The sequence below is a fragment of the Eleutherodactylus coqui genome, chromosome 1 (genome assembly GCF_035609145.1).
Source record: "Eleutherodactylus coqui strain aEleCoq1 chromosome 1, aEleCoq1.hap1, whole genome shotgun sequence".
Lineage (NCBI taxonomy): Eukaryota > Metazoa > Chordata > Amphibia > Anura > Eleutherodactylidae > Eleutherodactylus > Eleutherodactylus coqui.
Genome location: NC_089837.1, coordinates 67,455,477 through 67,475,243, shown reverse-complemented (window position 1 = coordinate 67,475,243; position 19,767 = coordinate 67,455,477). Strand labels below are relative to the sequence as shown.

Here is a 19,767-nt window from a genome sequence, read left to right as displayed (position 1 = left end):
CCAGTACCATTTAACATTCAACACTGTATAAATGACTTCTCTTTTCCAGAACTGTCAGCAGTGCTGCTGGATGACCCCGGGGAGAGGTATCCTTGGATGCGGAAAGCCAGAAGTAAAAGTAGGTAGTTATTTCATGGGTTGTGAAGCCGGCACTCCTACTTCCTCCAATGTCCGCTGATGCCGCTGTCACTGCAGTGGGCCAGATAATCAGCTGATGGATGGGGTTTCTGAGCAGCGGGCCCCTGTCCATCAAATACTGATGGGCTATTGGAGGATAGGTCATCAGAGGAAAAACAGGACAGGAAACTCTTTTTAGAAGGACCCTCTACCATAAGAAAGCAAGTCTTAAAACTAAACTGTATACCTCTCTTCTTATTTTCAGAAGTGTCGCGGGAGATGCTGAACCTGCTGCAACAGCTCATTAATTGGCTGCCAGAAAATCCCAACAAAGGCCATAAGGGGTGATCTTATTGGGTGACACATAGAGAATTCTCATAGCGGCCATCTACACAGTATAAAACTGGGCAGTAGTGACGGGCTGTGTCTTATAGGGGAACTCTTCTATAGACGCATGTTAGTTAGAGAAGGGAAGCAGTTATACCAGCGCTAGAGTTTATATAGAGATATTATATAGGCTGCAGCATCTAAGTAGATAAATGGCCATGATGGGAGCCAGCTCTGATTGTGGCTATAGTCAGCAGATGTCAGCTGTAGAAATTAGCTGGTAGCAGCCAGGTATAAAGCAAGCATGACTACCGAGCTTGTTCCATACTCGCCCTACAGAACAATGACATACGTTTATGTGATTGGTCATTCAAGGGTTAACTTTAAAGGGATTTTCTGTGTGCTTAAACATTATCCTAACTGTGAAAAAGGAGAGAAAATTTTAAAAAATAATGGATATTGCCCTGTAAATCCCCCACGATCCCAGTGCGGATGCTGCGACGGATCCTGCGGGAGATTTCTGTTGAAAACAACAGCAGTGGCAACAACACCAACAGCGGCAGCTGGGGAAACCATAGTGGCGGCAACAACAGTAACAGCGGCGCCAACAACAGTGTCAGCTGTGGAAACAACAGTGACAATGGTGGTAACAACGTCAGCCGAGGAAACAACAGCGGTGGTAGCAACACCAAAAGCGGCAACAACAGTGTCAGCCATGGAAGCATAAACTTTCATTTTTCCATCCCCACTTTCAAAAACCATAACCTTATTTTCCAACTACTTTTTTCCAGAGCTGTCAGCAGTGCTGCCTGATGACCCCGAGGAGAGGTATCCTTGGATGCGGAAAGCCAAAAGTAAAAGTAGGTAGTTATTTCATGGGTTGTAAAGCCGGCGCTCCTACTTCCTCCAATGTCCGCTGATGCCGCTGTCACTGCAGTGGGCCAGACAATTAGCTGATGGATGGGGTTTATGAGCAGTGAATCCCTGTCCATCAAATACTGATGGCCTATCGGAGGATAGGTCATCAGAGGAAAAACAGGACAGGAAACTCTTCTTAGAAGGACCTTCTACCATAAGAAAGCAAGTCTTAAAACTTCACTGTATACCTCTCTTCTTACTTTCAGAAGTGTCACGGGAGATGCTGGAGCTCCTAGAACAGCTCATTAATTGGCTGCCACAAAATCCCAACAAAGCCCGTAAGGGGTGATCTTGTGAGGTGACACCTAGAGACTTCACAATTTTTCACCAATTGTTTATTTGTGGATATTGTCCATACCAGAAGCCCAGGATGACCAGGTTCTCATGCCACTGCTGCAGCAAGGCTATAAGTGGCGGACACACTGTTCCACTTTTCAACGACTGCAAGTAATAAATTTGCACACACCCATGATCTGTGTAACGGCCCGGTAGATGGACACGCGTGTCGCTTACCGGTGATGTGACAGAGACCTCCTGCCTCTCGCCACTACGGTGCACGCTCCTCCGTTGTCCTCAGTGCAATGATCTGAGAGGTCTTACTGTGCGCCGCGTCCCGGTGACACAAGGCCTCCCTCTCCTGCTCCACTCCCATCTCCTGCCTGAGATATGGCGTCCCTTGCATCTCCAGCTGACTACAGAACGCAAACTAAGGTAGCCTTGGAGTTAAAATGCTCTTCCTCTCCCACCGTCTTACTTCCTGTTAATATTTTAGAACTTGTTATATATTCAGTGATATTGGTCTGTTAAGTCATGCTTGAAAAAGGTGCTATATGGGCACCGAAACGCGTTGCAAAATTGTGAAGCTCTTTTGTTTACCTTTTTATCATTAAAAAACCTGCTTTCTATTAATATGTGTCTACATTGCATCTTGATGTACAACAAGAGGAGGGTTCTAATTCCCACATCAGACCCCTCTCTTCTCGCTAATGAATATTACCAATTTGTCCCTACATTAACTGATGAGTGCCTGTTGTTTTTTCTTTAAACTATAGTTGTCTTTGTCCTGATTCCCTGCCTTGGATTTTGGAATCTTCCTGTCCCATGGATGCACCTGGTGCAGAAGAAGTGTCCGGCTTACCAGGACTACAGGTGTGGCGGCCTCCCCTCCCCACAGGCTAGCTGTCCACGCCAGGTGAGCCCTTCTCTTTATTCTTTTTTTAGTCACTTAGTTGTGTTTCCTCACAAGACTCTATTCTTTTTTAGTAGTTTTTTCTTTTACCCCATATCATTGTTATTCAAACTTTATCTCTTTAACACTTTACAACAGCTTTAAGCGCTCATCATAATGCAGGGCTGGGATAAATGATCCCACTATCCATGATTCCGTGTCTTCTACAATGGAGATACTACAGAGCACACATCTGATTTTTAGGATGATAATTGCGTTTTTTTTAACATGACAACTTCTTGCCCGTTACCTGGTAATATAACATTATTTTATCACTGCCCTCAGACAGTATTATACAGCAGTTTTAGGGGTTTTGGTGAACTTGTGGTTCAGTTCAAATTAATTTGGACCAAACCAAATTTTTCACAAGTTGGTTCCCCACTAGTGAGCGCTGCCATAGTCCGCCTTGTATCCAACCCACACCTCAGTCACCTACATGTATCCCACGGAGATAAGAAGGGGTTAATGCTATAAGCATGCTGATAACCTGTGTATTTATATGTTATTTACAGGGCTGTCAGATGAGAACACCGTGACCCCCGGAGAGAAACTGACAGTCAAAACTGGAGAGATGAGAAGAACTTTCCTCTTTATCTACATATAATGTCCACCTTATATTTCTCTGATTTCTACCATTTACCTGTAAACCAGAGGGAGGTTAACCCCTTAATGGTGACTACAGAGTCACGATATCTCATTACATATAATCATGATAATAAAAGTTCCTGTTAGTTTTTTGTTCTAGTTTTCCTGTACTTAGAGATGTGCCCTACAAATCTAGGGTTAGGATTGGATCCCAGTTGTAGGTAATGTATAAAACTAATGTTATTCTCCCCATAGGAACATCTGGACCGGAGGTCCATCTGAGACCGGTTATTATTCTGACCCTTCCCGGTATAAATGGTAAGTGTATAATGACGTTGTTACTATTAATATTTATTCCTCTATAAGAAATCCATGGCAGACTGGAGGGGATGATGGGGGGGTCCCTTCTGTCAGGGTAATTATATGATAAAATGATTAAATGTCCGGTATCTCAGTTCTCTCTGATCCTGGACACTGCGGCCAGGTGTCAGCTATCAAAGACAGCCACGTATTTAGCAGACTCGATTGTTTTTCACCATACGGTGACACACCACCTCCACCTCACATGTATGGTGGCTGCCAGGAAGGGGTTAATTTATCCAAAGAATAGAAAAAAAATTTACCCCATAGAAGAAGCTACCAATGTCTATTGTGTTTCCGATGACTGAAATCGGCTGTTGATAGAAAATCTCTGTTTTGCCTTTCAATTAAATTATTATGAATTTTGCATATTGCAGAAAAGCCGGCCAGCGTGATAGGAAAAACATCGCCTACAATAACACCAACATACCCTGAAGGTATTTAAAGGTATGAACTCTAACATGGAGTAGTTGGCGTCAGCGGAGTTATGTTGATGACCCTCATCCCTTTAGCATTGGACTGACCCACAAGAGGAAACGCCCATATAAAAGGAAAATGGTTTGGCGGATTATCATCCAATTTTAGATACAAGTTATGGAGGAAAGAAGAAGCCTGTTAGGCCATGTCATCAGCATGGCGGCCATTTTGAATACCACCATCTTGGCTTCAACTTCAGTTTTTCTAATAGGAAGGTAAGTGTGTGGCACATCAATCTGGTAGAGACTCTCACCAGAGAAACAATGTTGTACGTCATTTCCTATATTGTTATTCATCCTCTTGTTAAAGCAGTGATTTTTATTTTGTACCAGCAATGTGAATGATGACGTTGTCCCAGCATCCCAGGATGACCCCGAGGAAAGGTATCCTTGGATCCATGATATAATCAGTAAAAGTAAGTAGTTATTTGATTCGGTTACATATGGAGAAAACACTACTTAACCCCTTCCTGCCACAACCCTTTCTCACTTTTGTTTTCATATTTCCATCCTCACTTTTAAAAAATCATAACTTTTTCTATTTTTCCGGCGACGGCTACATGAGGGCTGTCTTTGTGGGACAAGTTGTATTTTCAGTGGTGCCATTTAATATACAGTATTGTATAATGTATCAGAAAACTTTTAAAATCAAGTGGGATGAAATGGAAGCTAGGAAATCTTATAATTTTTGGGAGGAGGGGTCGTTTTTATGGCCCTCAGCATGCAACAGGAATGATGTGCTGTCTGTATTACAATACTTAGTTTTAATTAATTTAATTTTGATACATCAACAGGTAAAAGTAAACTTTTACTATTTTTTTAATTTGCTATTGATTACGTTTAATAAAGTTTTTTTTTTTAAAGTAGTATTTTGGTTGTGAATCTTTAAAAATTCCAGATATTTATGCACAGCTGGTTGTGTGTATAAATTGGGCAACATTGCCATCTTATGCTATTCCTCATTTCTGATACTTCTCCACAGCGCTATTTTTCAAGATGGCCACCGCATCCCTGCGGATATGCAGCTTGAACCTACATTTATCACAATTCCCTGCTCTGTACTTTCTTCTTGTGTATGTCTTGCTAAGCACTGCCCTGCTATTGGTCAGCAATCCAGTCCTGAGAGCTGAATACAAAAAAGCCTGTTCACAGTTGTTCTTACTCCAAACCCCCATTGACTTCTATGGGGACTAGAGATGAGCGAGCATACTCGTTAAGGCAAAATACTCGAGCGAGTATTGCCATTTTCGAGTACATACCTGCTCGTCTCAAAAGATTCGGCGGCCGGTGTGGGTGAGCGGTGAGTTGCGGGAGTGAGCATGGGGGGGTGGAAAGGAGAGAGTGAGAGAGAGATCTCCCCCCCGTTCCTCCCCGCTTTCCCCCGCCCCCCTGCTGGCCCCCAAATCTTTTGAGACTCGAAAAGGGCAATACTCGCTCAAGTAATTTGCCTTAGTTAGTACGCTCACTCATCTCTAATGGGGACACAGAAAGGTAAAGCATGTTCTAGCGTCTTTTTGTGCGACCAAAATTTGCGCATGTGAACAAACCCAATGAAATCAATGGGTTCTATTCTCTGTGCGTCCATGTGATGACGGCCTAACATTGACCAGTAGAGAGCCATGGCCAGCCAGGATATCCCCACTCTCATCACAGTCCAGATCTGGGATATATAGCATGTTAAATGAGTCTAAAAACTAGAATGTAGTTCCAAAAGTTACACATTTAAGCCAAAGCCTCCAGAAGAATCAAGGAACGTGAGAATGTCAGGCCATTGTACCAGGCTTTAACAGCAAGCCGTAGTTGGCAATACCAAAGTAGCAGTTAGCGGGTATAGTAGCATTAAACTGCAGGAACTAAAAAGCTGCCCTCACTTACTATATCAGTAAGGATGGTTACTCCATAAAGCCCTCAGAATGAGGATTCAGTAAAGTGGTGCAGATGGGGCAAATGTGGATTACCCCACAGGGAAGTATTCAGGGGACATTTAGCCGCCTCCTCGGGACAGAATGCCACACTTTAAGGCTCACCATCACAGGGGTGGCAAAACAATCCCCATGGAAATACGGCCCCTCAGTACCAGCCCTCTGATCCAAGCCCACTGCTTGATTGTAATTAGATGAGGACAACCACCAGCCTGAATAAACCAATTGGCTAGCTAAAGAAGGGCACCCCCGCCCACCCACCAATCAATCGGAAGGCAAAGGGCTTCTAATTTAAAGCTTGGAAGGCAGCCTCTACATAACATGCTGCGTACTAGTACTATTAGGTGGAGAGTATCAGAAAATTTGGGGGAAACTAGGGGAATTTTGGGGAGTTATAGTTGACATACACAAATTTAGACAATAGTTTAATTTTCAATAAATTTATGCAGCCTACTAAGGTAAAGAGGAGGAAGTCCCAGTGGTGGCCACCTCCTGGGCCCAGCCAAAAACTGTACATCCTATAGCTGGAAGGGGTTATATTCCTGCCCCCATGTAAAATGGCTAAGCGAGCACAGATTGTACGATAATATGTGTAAAAACTAACGCAAAAGCGTGTCGTTAATGATGTAACTGCGTGGCTCTTGACGAGCATCTTTTCACATACTACAGTGTGAGGTGACACTTATAAGAGATGCGCCCTCTAAATCTCGGGTTGGGATTGCAGCCCAAATGTAGATGATATATGAAGCTAATGAATGCCTTGTTCTCCCCATAGGAACATCTGGATCGGAGGTCAGAATTAGGACCTTTATTATTCTGACTATTCCTGCTACAATGGAGATACTATGAAGCACAGATCTTATGGTTTAGACTGTATTTGTGGCTTTTTTCAACATCATGACTACTTGTCCGTTACCTGGTTAGTTACATTATTTCATGGCTGCCTTTAGATAGTATTATACAGCAGTTTTAGGGGTTTTGGTGAATTTGTGGTTCAGTTCAAATTAATTTGGACCAAACTGATTTTTCACAAGTTGGTTCCCCACTAGTGAGCGCCGCCGCAGTCCGCGCCATTTACAGGAGATTATTTCGTTAGAATCTTCTAGTCTTCCTGTAATAGGAGATACGCCCTATAAATCTCGGGTTCAGATTGGAGCCCAAACATAGATGATGTATGAAGCTAAAGAATGCCTTGTTCTCCCCATAGGAACATCTGGACCGGAGATCAGAATTAGGACTGTTATTATCCTGACTATTCCTGCTACAATGGAGATACTGCGGAGCACAGCGTCTATTTTCTTGATTCTTTTTTTTTGGACACGGCAGCTTCTCGCCCGTTACCTGGTAATGTTACATTATTTTATCACCACTCTTAGACAGTGTTATACAGCAGTTTTAGGGGTTTTGGTGAACTTGTGGTTCAGTTCAAATTAATTTGCACCAAACTGATTTTTCACAAGTTGTCTCCCCACTAGTGAGCGTCCCCGCAGTCCGCGCCATTTACAGGATATTAGTTAGAATTCGCTAGTCTTCCTGTAATAGGAGATGCGCCCTATAAATCTCGGGTTGGGATTGGAGCCCAAAAGTAGATGATGTATGAAACTAATGAATGCCATTTTCTCCCAATAGGAACATCTAGACCGGAGGTCAGAATTAGGACCGTTATTATTTAGACTATTCCTAGTATAAACGGTAAGTGTATAATGATGTCACTACTATAACTAGAAAAAATGTAGAACTGGCAGCATATGGGGATGTAGTAGAAAAGAGTAATTTATTCTCCCATCACAACAGACAGCGAAGGTTCGGCCTGACAGCCTTCCTCATGCTTGTCTGTTGTGATGGGAGAATAAATTACTCTTTTTTACTGCATCCCCATATGCTGCCAGTTCTACAATTTTTCTATATGGACTTTCTATGGAGTGTGCAGTTTGAAACACCTTGACTAGCTATTGCATACAATGGCCTGACCCAGTGTGGGAAGTTTAGTGCTGCTGGTGCAAAACCTGTTATATGTACTTTGGCCATTACTATTACTATTTATTCCTGTAGTTTATGTCATTACTTATAACTGTAGGAAACCATTCCCCAATTTATAAAAGATACAGACGACCTCAATATATTGACATAATGGGGGTATTAGGGTTGTCCAGGGCTAGAAAAACATGGTGTTTTTTTCCCCAAAAACAGCGCCACCATTCTTTGTGTGTTGTTTTTGGAATTGCAGTTCATCTTCCATTCACTTCAACAAAAGGTTATTAAGCTAATTTTGATTTAGATTTTTCTTTTTCAATTCAAGTCCTAATAGGGGACTTGAATTAGTGATCGTTTGATTACATGTAGAATATACTGCAATACTTAGGTTACATGGCCTAGCAGGTTCCTCCCTTCCTCTACAGTTTGTGTCTAACGTTGGATCATCATCCGCTAAACCATTTTCATTTTCTCTGGGTGTTTCCTTGCTTTGAGACACCTTCTATATATTGGTTTTCTTCGTGCTTTGTGATTGAAGTCAGTATGTTCTTGTTTCTTACAGGAGATACAACTAGAGAAGACCTGCTGCCGACCACCCGACTACATATCCTGAAGGTAATATAGCATGTCTGTCCATAGAGGATATAGACTTATATAACAGGATGCAGACATAAGAGACTGTAAGGGAAGATGTGGGAATCTACCCAGGTATATAACTGTATGTGACTTACTGACATAGATGCATTTGTGTACTAGGAAAGCGTGAGGACGTCTATGGGTTAGGGCTCATTCACATGGGCATATATGTATTTCAGTTACGTAAATATGCAGCGTATTTATGTGACTGAAATATGCATACTTTCTGCTTATTGTGCACAAAAAACCCTGAAAGACTGTTCCCAATGATTTCAGTTTAATATGGGTTATTTTGGTACATAATATACACTAAAATAAGAAATGCTACGTTTTTTCTTACGTGACTGAAATACGCACACGGGAATTAACCCATTGAAACCACAGTTTTATTCACTGTGTAATACGCTGTATATTTATGTTCATGTGAAAGAGCCCTCACTGTATAACTGGGGACTGTGTGTGAGCGTGCGGATGGAAAAGAGTTTTGTTGTGGCCTCTGCGGACGCTTTAATGAGCTGCTGTAGATGCAGAGCCTTCACCTGTAGAGACACTGAGTGCTGATCGGTGTGATCTGTAGAGAGCGTGTACCAGCCCGGATGAGTAGGTAGAGAGACAGCAAACACAAAGAGATTAGGAATACAAAGTGTCTGTTGAATCCCGCATGGGCGGTAAATCTGAGAGTTGAACTGTGAGTCTGATAAAGTGACTTAAAGCTGGTTCCACTTAAACTGGTAGCAGCCAGGTATGAAGCAAGCATGGCTACCGAGCTTGTTCCATACTCACCCTACAGTCGCACATTTATGTGATTGGTCATTAAAGGGTTAACTTTAAAGGGATTTTCTGTATGCTTAAAAATTATTCTAACAGTCAAAAAGGAGAGAGAATTTAAAAAAAAACACACATATTGCCCTGTAAATCCCCGCGATCCCAGTGCGGATGCTGCGGCGGATCCTGCAGGAGAGTTTTGCTTTGATTTCTGTTTGCACTTCTAAAGAATATATCATTCTTGTTTTTCTCAGGTCATAACAGAATAACCATCTGGAAACCGTACTGTGAAGGTAAAATTTTCTCCCATCTAATAAATCCTGCATATTATGCGTATCATCTCTACACAGTATACACACAGATCACCTATAGATTATACACATATACTGACTGACTAAGAACCCCCACAGATAAAACATGTCTTACAGGTTAACTGTATAAATGACTGCTCCTTTCCAGAACTGTCAGCGATACCGACAACAGCCGGAACAACAGCATCAGCCATGGAAACAACAGTGGCGATAACAACAGCGTCAGCCGTGGAAACAACAGTGGTGGTAACAACACCAAAAGCGGCAACAGCATTGTCAGCCATGGAAACATAAACTTTTATTTTTTCATCCCCATTTTCAAAAACCATAACTCTATTATTTTATTTTTCACCAGTACCATTTAACATTCAACACTGTTAAATGAGTTCTCCTTTCCACATCTGTTAGCAGTGCCGCCGGATGACCCCGAGGAGAGGTATGCTTGGATGCGGAAAGCCAGGAGTAAAAGTAGGTAGTTATTTCATGGGTTGTGAATCCGGTGCTCCCACTTCCTCCAATGTCCGCTGATGCTGCTGTCACTGCAGTGGGCCAGACGATCAGCTGATGGATGGGGTTTCAGAGCAGCGAACCCCTGTCCATCAACTAATGATGGCCTATCGGAGGATAGGTCATCAGAGGAAAAACAGGGCAGGAAACTCGTTTTAGAAGGACCCTCTACCATAAGAATCCCAACAAAGGCCGTAAGGGGTGATCTTATGGGGTGATAAAGATAATTCTTATAGCGGCCATCTATAGGCCCTCCTCCATAAGAAAGCATGTTTTAAAACTAATCTGTATAAATCTCTTCTTATTTCCAGAGCTGTCATAGGAGATGCTGGACTTCCTGGAACAACACCCTAATTGGCTGCCAGAAAATCCCAACAAAGGCCGTAAGTAGTGATTTTATGGGGTGACACACAGATAATTCTCATAGCGGCCATCTACACAGTATAAACTGGGCAGTAGTGACGGGTTGTGTCTTATAGGGCAACTCTTCTATAGACGCATGTTAGTTAGAGAAGGGAGGCAGTTATACCAGCGCTAGAGTATATATAGAGAGATTATATAGGCTGCAGCATCTAAGTAGATAAATGGCCATGATGGGAGCCAGCTCTGATTGTGGCTATAGTCAGCAGATGTCAGCTGTAGGAATTAGCTGGTAGCAGCCAAGTATGAAGCAAGCATGGCTACCAAGCTTGTTCCATACCCTACAGATCAATGATGTACGTTTATGTGATTGGTCACTAAAGAATTAACTTTAAAGGGATTTTCTTTGTGCTTAAAAATTATCCTAACTGTGAAAAAGGAGAGAGAATTTTTAAAAATGACAGATATTGCCCTGTAAATCCCCCGCGATCCCAGAGCAGTTCCTGCGACGGATCCTGCGGAAGAGTTTTGCTTTGATTTCTATTTGCACTTCTAAAGAATATATCATTCTTGTTTTTCTCAGGTCGTAACATGAAAACCATCCGAAAACCGTACTCTGAAGGTAAGGTCTTCTCCCATCTATTAGTTCCTGTATATTATGTGTATCATCTCTACACAGTATACACACATATCATCGCTATAGATTATACAGTTTTGCTTTGATTTCTGTTGAAAACTACAGCGTCAGCAGTGGAAACAACAGTTGTGACAACAAAACCAACAGCGACGGCTACAACAGTGACAGCTGTGGAAACAACACTAACAGTGGCAGCAACAACGTCAGCCGTGGAAACAACAGCGGTGGTAACAACACAAAAAGCGGCTACAACCGTGTCAGCCATGGAAACATAAACTTTCATTTTTCCATCCCTACTTTCAAAAAACATAACCTTATTTTTCCGACTACATGAAGCTACATGGGGGCTGTTTTTGCAGTTGTATTTTTCAACAGTACCATTTAACATTCAGCACTGTATAAATGACTTCTCCTTTCCAGAACTGTCAGCAGTGCCGCCGGATGACTCCAAGGAGAAGTGTCCTTGGATGCAGAAAGCCAAAAGTAAAAGTAAGTAGTTATTTCATGGGTTGTGAAGCCGGCGCTCCCACTTCATGCAATGTCTGCTGATGCCGCTGTCACTGAAGTGGGCCAGACGATCAGCTGATGGATGGGGTTTCTGAGCAGCGGACCCCTGTCCATCAAATACATTTATGTGATTGGTGATTTAAGGGTTAATTTAAAGGGATTTTCTTTGTGCTTAAAAATTATCCTAACATTATTTAACATTCAACACTGTATAAATGACTTCTCCTTTCCACATCTGTCAGCAGTGCTGCCGGATGACCCCGAGGAGAGGTATCCTTGGATGCGGAAAGCCAGGAGTAAAAGTAGGTAGTTATTTCATGGGTTGTGAAGCCGGCGCTCCATGCAATGTCTGCTGATGCCGCTGTCACTGCAGTGGGCCAGATGATCAGCTGATGGATGGGGTTTCTGAGCAGCAGACCCCTGTCCATCAAATACTGATGGCCTATCGGAGGATAGGTCATCAGAGGAAAAACAGGACAGTAAACTCTTTTTAGAAAGACCCTTTACCATAAGAAAGCAAGTCTTAAAACTAAGCTGTATACATCTCTTCTTATTTTCAGAAGTGTCATGGGAGATGCTGAACCTGCTGCAACAGCTCATTAATTGGCTGCCAGAAAATCCCAACAAAGGCCGTAAGTAGTGATCTTATGGGGTGACACCTAGAGAATTCTCATAGCAACCATCTACACAGTAGTGACGGGCTGTGTCTTATTAGGGAATACTTCTATAGACGCATGTTAGTTAGAGAAGGGACGCAGTTATACCAGCGCTAGAGCTTATATAGAGAGATTATATAGGCTGCCGCATCTAAGTAGATAAATGGCCATGATGGGAGCCAGCTCTGATTGTGGCTATAGTCAGCAGATGTCAGCTGTAGGAATTAGCTGGTAGCAGCCCAGTATGAAGCAAGCATGACTACCAAGCTTGTTCCATACTCGCCCTACAGCTCAATGACATACGTTTATGTGATTGGTCATTTAAGGGTTAACTTTAAAGGAATTTTCTTTGTGCTTAAAAATTATCCTAACTGTGAAAAAAGAGAGAGAATTTTTAAAAATGACAGATATCGCCCTGTAAATCCCCCGCGATCTCAGTGCGGATGCTGCGGAAGAGTTTTGCTTTGATTTCTGTTTGCACTTCTAAAGAATATATCATTCTTGTTTGTCTCAGGTCGTAGCAGAATGAACATCAGGAAGCCGTTCCTTGAAGGCAGCAACAACAACAGTGACAGCTGTGGAAACAACAGTGACATTGGCAGAAATAACAGTGTCAGCCGTGGAAACAACAGCGGTGGCAACAACAGTGTCAGCTGTGGAAACAACAGCAGCGGCAACAACACCAACGTCAAAAATGGTGTCAGCCATAGAAAGAACAGCAGCGGCAACAACAGTGTCAGCCGTGAAAATGACAGCGGCGGCACAAAACCGACAGCGGCGGCAACAACAGCGTCAGTCGTGGAAATAGCAGCGGCGGCAAAAACAGTGTCAGCTGTGGAAACAACAGCGTCATCCGTAGAAAGAACAGCGGCGGCAACAATGCCAACAGCGGTGGCAAAAACAGTGTAAGCCGTGGAAACAACAGCGGTGACAACAACAGTGTCAGCCGTGGAAACAACAGCGGTGGCAACAATACCAACAGCGGCAACAACAGTGTGACCCCAGTAAAAGGCCTTAAACCTCAACATGCATGTTTACTTTTAAAGCTGGGGCTTGACTGAGTTGCCGGGCTCCTACTCTAACCAGTAGGAATGGAGAAACCTCAGATCTTGGCAGTTTAACCCCTTACATGCCACAATCAAAAGCAACTGCAGCATGTAAGCAGATGAAAGGTGGAGGGGGCTCCTTCTGTCACCCATCGACACCATGGAATGGGATTGCAAGATACCAATGTGTTCCCATGGCAGCCGGAAGATTGACAAAGGCCTCCATGTTTACTGTGCAACTCGGCGTATTAAACCCTGCCTCCAGTAATACGCTGCTGTCATAGTAGAATGCATCACATAAGCTTGGTGAATGCCAAAAAAACCCTAATAAAAAGCAATCCAAGTCACATGTACTTCAAAATAGTACCAATAAGAACTACAAATCTTCCAGCAAAATACAAGATCTCATATAGCTCGATTCCTGGAAAAATAAAGATGTCATGGGTCTTAACCATGGAAAATCAATTATCTTTAAAAAATGTGTTTTTATTGTGCAAAAGTAGGAAAAAATTTTAAAAAAATTGTACAAACATAAGAAAACTATCATGTTATTTTTACCGAATGGTGAATGCTATAAAACAAGTGGTGGGTTTTCTGGACATAGATTACATTATATGTAGAGATGAGCGAACGTACTCGGATAAGCACTACTCGTCCGAGTAATGTGCTTTATCCGAGTACCTCCCCGCTCGTCCTGAAAGATTCGGGGCGCTCCGCTGCTGACAGGTGAGTCGCCGCGGGGAGCGGGGCAGAGCGGGCGGGAGAGAAGGAGAGAGAGATCTCCCCTCCGTTCCTCCCCGCTCTCCCCTGCAGCTCCCCGCTCCGCAGCGCGTCCCGAATCTTTCAGGACGAACAGAGAGGTACTCGGATAAAGCACATTACTCGGACGAGTAGTGCTTATCCGAGTACGTTCGCTCATCTCTAATTATATGTACCCCAGAGTGCTGCCATTAAAAATACACCTCATCCCAAAAACCAAGCCCTCGTACGACTCAGTCAACGAGTCATGGCTCTTACAATACAATGGTGAAAATCGCTGGGTCCTTAAGACTTTTACACCTGCATGCTAAAACCAAGGAAGAAAGATTCCAACTGGGGAACCAGAGATAAACAGGGGAGGGGGCAAATATACAATAAGTCCACTCAGCAGGACCAACAAGACAGGAAGAACAGAACTCCATAGAGCCGGGCGTCCTACACCCCTGAGGAGAGGGAGAGAATTATGCAGCCATCGCTACTGCAGCTGAGGGGCAAGTTACCCAAATCCCTAGGTTTTATTAAATTTGTCTAGGCAGATCCACCGAGATCTATGCAGCTTCGGTCGGCCCCTTAGGATGCTTCCAATTGAGTAAAATGACTTTTTTGGCCTAAAAAAAAAGCTTATATAAGGTGCGGGTCGCCATAATCAACAAGATATCATCCACAAGCCCGAAAAGACAAACCTTGGGATGCATGATCCACGGTGGCCCTAAGGCCTCATGTCCACGGGGAAAATCAGGCACGCTACGGATTCTCCATGGAGAATCCATAGCGGGTCCCTCCTGCCCCGCGGACATGAGCGCTGAAAATAAGAATAAACTTACCCGCAGCGGACCGGGCAGGTCTTCTCTTCTTCACGGCCGGATCTTCTTTCTTCGGCCGGCGGATGTGCTCGGCACGCCGGCAGCGCGCCGCGCACATGCGCCGGGCACATCCGCAAGGCCGAAGAAAGAAGATCCGGCCGTGAAGAAGAGAAGACCTGCCCGGTCCGTTGTGGGTAAGTTATTCTTATTTTAGATCTCCCGCGGATCCGGACGGCTTCCATAGGCTTCAATAGAAGCCTGCGGGAGCCGTCCCCGTGGGAGACCCGCATGAAAATGGAGCATGTCCATTTTATTTCATGCTCCATATTTTTTTTAATTCCCTTTTATTGACCATCCGCGGGTATTTATCTACCCGCGGGTGGTCAATGCATCCCTATGCATCCCGTCAGTAGTCCTACTGGTTGTTATACTCCCAGAACACGGGCTGCATTAGTTACACATCATGAACAAGTCGCTGAAGCGGACAGACCCGGAGTATGCAATCTAGACGGGAGATAGTAATTCTAGGTATAAAATTAATCTTATCGTTAAGGCCGGCTTCACATGGGCGTATGCACAATTGCGCACGCCTTAGGGCAACTTTTTTGCGCTAGGAAGAAAGCTTTTTCCCCACGCATGTTGGCACATTTTACACACACTGATTGAAATAGGTGATTCAGCTAATGAGTTCCAAATGGTTCTTATTCCAGCGGAATTACGCAATGTTTCATGCATCTCCCTGCATGTTGCACGCACACTTGCGCAACCCCCATTGACTTCTATGGGGACCTTTGGTGCACAAATACACAGTATGATAGAGCATGTTATATGTTTTTTTGTGTAACCGAAATGTGCACGCTAAAACTTGTGCATGTGAACAAACCCAATGAAATCAAAGGATTCTATTCTCTGTGCATTGCGCATACAAAGATGTCCACGTGACAATGACCTAACACTGACCAGTAGAGAGCCAGGGCCAGCCAGGATATCCCCGCTCTCATCACAGTCCACATCTGGGATATCTAGCATGTTAAATGAATATAAAAATTAGAACGTAGTTAGAAAAGTTGTACATGTAAGCCAAAGCCTCCAGAAGAATCAAGGAAGATGGTCAGGGCATTGAACTAGGCTCTAACAGCAAGCTATGGTTGGTAATACCTAAAGTAGCAGTTAGCTGGTATATTACAATTGCAGAGGACTTACGCACTTAGATTGTGAGAGGCTCAATAACTAGAACAAAAAGGGCCAGAGGTTGGGACCACCCAGTCACATACCTCTGTCAGAGAGAAACACGCACAGATATGAGTATTGGTTCTGCCACTAGCCACTGGGGAGCTATAGAACATCTGCAGCCATTTTATGAAAACTAACCCAAACCCAAAGCTCTGGCAAGATAAAATGTAGTCATTACTCATCTTGTTACCACAGCCTATCATAGCATCTCTTGGAGCTTAAGACAAACTACCCCTCTTTGGAGCACATACACTGTACTCTGGATCAATACTGCAGAATAATAGGCTAAAATGGATTAATGTATATCTTTTTCCAGCTTTGCAAACTACACTGTGTTGACAAAAGAATTGGGATACCAACCAATTCTTTGCTGTCAGACTAAAGGGGATAGGCAAATCGAAAGTGTGAGCATCAGGTATAAAGTAGAACATCACACAGGTGTATCCCAGTACAGAAGCCATCAGAATGTCACCAGGTGTAGAGTAGACTTTTTTCCAATCGGGTATGGTGATGGGCCTGAACAGCCAATCAGTACAGGACATTGCATCACCTTTGGACCTTCCACTGTTGGCGATGTTATTTGGAAATAGAAAACATCTGGTGTGTGTGCAGCCACATTCCGGGAGATGTAGTTAACAAGTTGTGAAGGCATTCCACACAATGTCTACCTCCACTTCACTGAAGCAAAGGCTTTATCTTGGTCAATAAATAGAGGAATCCAATACCCACTATTGGATGCAGATTTGTGAGAGTGGTAAAAGAGATGTAAGGTTCCTATCCGCACTCTTTCCAGGCATAACGACTAATTGGTCAGCGTGTATAATGTCTTTATGGATGAAATTGATATGAATTACTAGTGTTTTGGTAAGGAATTTAATGTTATTAAGAAGAGAAATGGAATGATAGGAACCACAGTTTTTCAGGTCCTTCCCAGGTTTGGGAATTGGGACTATCAGAGCCTGTCGCAGGGTGTCCGGCATGATGTCCTCCCAAAGGATAGACTTGTAAAGTATAGGAAGCCTAGAGGCCAAGAATTTCATGATGTTTTATACCACTCAATGGGAAATCCAGCAGTGCTCGAAGATCTCTTGTTTGTACTGAACCGCAGCCACTAGATGCAGTAGGCTGGTGGTCCGCCATAATGGTAGGCCTTGCAAATTGCTAGAATTTATTGGTAAACTTCGATGGCTTGGTTGAGGTGAACACAAATGTGCGGAGATGGGGAAAAAGACAATTGTAGGCCGAAGCTTATATAAGCGCTCATTCCACTGCCTCTAACACAATGGCTTGTGTACACTGAGCCATAGAAACCAATAAGACCATGTGCACTGGTGCATATATGACATGTCGGAGTGTAATGTTTTAGCTTCAGATCTATGCTGTTGGCATCTGTCTCTTCACTACTGATTAGGGTGCTTTCGGTATATTAGTACCACTGATACCAGTCAGTAACTGGTGCATATATGAACTCCTTTCTCATATATTACTTTGGAACATATTAAAAAGAATAGGACCCCAGACAGACCCCCACTAATCTCTAGAAAGGGGGGATTCCAGCATTGATGGTGAGATTATACAGATGTGGCCACACATGTGCTCCTGCTACACACAACTCTATTGGAGGCAGTTTATACCAGCCTGTACTTTAATGTTGTTAATAATAATGTACATACCGTATTTGCACTTCATTATGTATGTATTTCCTTAAAGGACATCAGAATATCCGCTGTATGTTATGCCGTGACATAAGTAAGGCAGTACAGCAGGGTAATAGAGTCTCTATGCAAACTTTATCACATATTGTATCCAAACTAGAGGCGGTACAATAGGATACAATAACCTCCATGCCCGCTGGTATGACATCTTGTATTCAAGTTAGAGGCGATACAGCAGGGTACTAGAGCCTCCATGTCCACACATATCTCATCTTCTATCCAAGCTAGATGCGATACAACAGGGTACTGGAGCCTCCATGCCCACCAGTATCACATCTTGAATCCAAGCTAGAGGCAGTGCAATAGGGGACTAGAGCCTCCATGCTCATCCATACGACATCTTGTATCCAAGCCAGAGGCAGTACAGCTGAGTACTGGAGCCTCCATGCAGCCCATATTACATCTTATATCCAAGCTAGAGGCAGTATAATAGGGTACTAGAGCCTCCATGCCCGCCTGTATAACATCTTGTATCCAAGCTAGATGCGGTACAAAAGGGTACTGGAGCCTCAAAACCTACATGTATCACATCCTGTACACAACAGGGTACTGGAGCCTCCATGCCCACTCGTATCACATTTTGTATCCAAGCTAGAGGCGATACAGCAAGGTACTACAGTCTCCATGCCCACCAGTATCACATCTTGTATCCAAACAGGAGGTGGTACAACAGACTACTGGAGCCTCTATGCTGCCCCTATCACATCTTGTATCAAAGCTAGAGATGGTACAGCAGGATACAAGATCGTCAATGCCCAACTTTATCACATCTTGTATCCAAGCTAGAGGTAGTACGGCAGGGTACTAGACCCTCCATGCTCACCCGTATTACATCTTGTATCAGAGCTAGAAGTGGTACAACAGGGTACTAGAGCTTCCATGCCCACCCATATCACATCTTTTATCCAAGTTAGGGGCGATACAACAGGGTGCTAGAGCCTCCATGCCCACCCATATCACATCTTTTATCCAAGTTAGAGGCGGTACAACAGGGTGCTAGAGCCTGCATGCCCACCTGTTTCACATCTTGTATCCAAGCTCGATGTGATTCAAAAGGGTACTGGAGCCTCCATTGTAGTGGCGTAGTGGCTCCTACAGAACACTCACACCAACACTTGCCCTGTCCCACCTCTCTATGTGACATCCATGGCTTAGAGCTTAGCTGTGATGTCAGCTGGTGTCCTATTGGGTGATAGTCAGCTAGTCCAAGGGTGGGAAAGCAACAACACAAGTCCCTATACAAGAAGGGAGGAGTCGAGAAAAAAAAGAGAGGTAATAAAAGGAGTCAGTGAGCAGTTAGGCAGACTCAGCCAGGAGGGAGAGAAGAGAGGTTGCAGTCAGGTTGTGTCAGAGAGAGGAGGAGGCACGCGTACAAGCAAGAGCAGACAGTTATAGCACATTGTTTTCCCAGGGTCGAGCAAGGTTTTATTCCGGTCCCTTGAGGTTTCACAGTAGAGAGGAGAAGCGCCTTTCCGAGGTTGGTCTTCCACTAAACAGTGAGTCTAAAACTACCCGGTAAACTCAAAGCCAGGATTAGTCTATCAGCCACTTTAAACTCTGCTTCACCTACACTTCACTAAATTCTAATCATCCCTTCAGTGAGAATAACTGGGGGGAAAAAATTGTCCTTCAGAATAAGTTTCAAGTAAAAGTAAGGAGAGAGCGTTGAGGTCAGATCTTAAGCAAGACAATATTGCTGTGTTTTACACCGTGTTTAATCTACTGCATACTGCTGCACCTTCTTGTACCATTTTATGTACCGTTGTGGAAAATTGTGTATTCAACTGTTTTGCAAAATATCATCCTAAGTAAATCTGTCTACTCCCAGATTACTATCCCAAACTATTGGATTTGTCTCAATTATTTAATTGGCATTCCATCCAAAGGGTCCAATTGAAGTGCTGGCGTCACACGTGACAAAAACA

General features: G+C 43.6%; 1 protein-coding gene across 1 annotated transcript in view; it reads left to right on the top strand.

Annotated features, from left to right (window-relative positions):
- LOC136620356 (homeobox protein 2-like) overlaps positions 1 to 19,767 on the top strand; it is a 99,303-nt gene that overhangs the window by 41,316 nt on the left and 38,220 nt on the right. The window contains exons 24-37 of the mRNA XM_066595115.1: positions 50 to 118; positions 932 to 1,123; positions 1,236 to 1,304; positions 1,569 to 1,640; positions 3,431 to 3,493; positions 3,913 to 3,972; positions 4,121 to 4,227; positions 7,563 to 7,579; positions 9,768 to 9,865; positions 11,070 to 11,108; positions 11,544 to 11,612; positions 11,873 to 11,932; positions 12,191 to 12,262; positions 12,801 to 13,028. Coding sequence (XP_066451212.1) covers positions 50 to 118; positions 932 to 1,123; positions 1,236 to 1,304; positions 1,569 to 1,640; positions 3,431 to 3,493; positions 3,913 to 3,972; positions 4,121 to 4,227; positions 7,563 to 7,579; positions 9,768 to 9,865; positions 11,070 to 11,108; positions 11,544 to 11,612; positions 11,873 to 11,932; positions 12,191 to 12,262; positions 12,801 to 13,028 — 1,215 coding nt within the window. The remainder of the gene's footprint in view (positions 1 to 49; positions 119 to 931; positions 1,124 to 1,235; positions 1,305 to 1,568; positions 1,641 to 3,430; positions 3,494 to 3,912; positions 3,973 to 4,120; positions 4,228 to 7,562; positions 7,580 to 9,767; positions 9,866 to 11,069; positions 11,109 to 11,543; positions 11,613 to 11,872; positions 11,933 to 12,190; positions 12,263 to 12,800; positions 13,029 to 19,767) is intronic.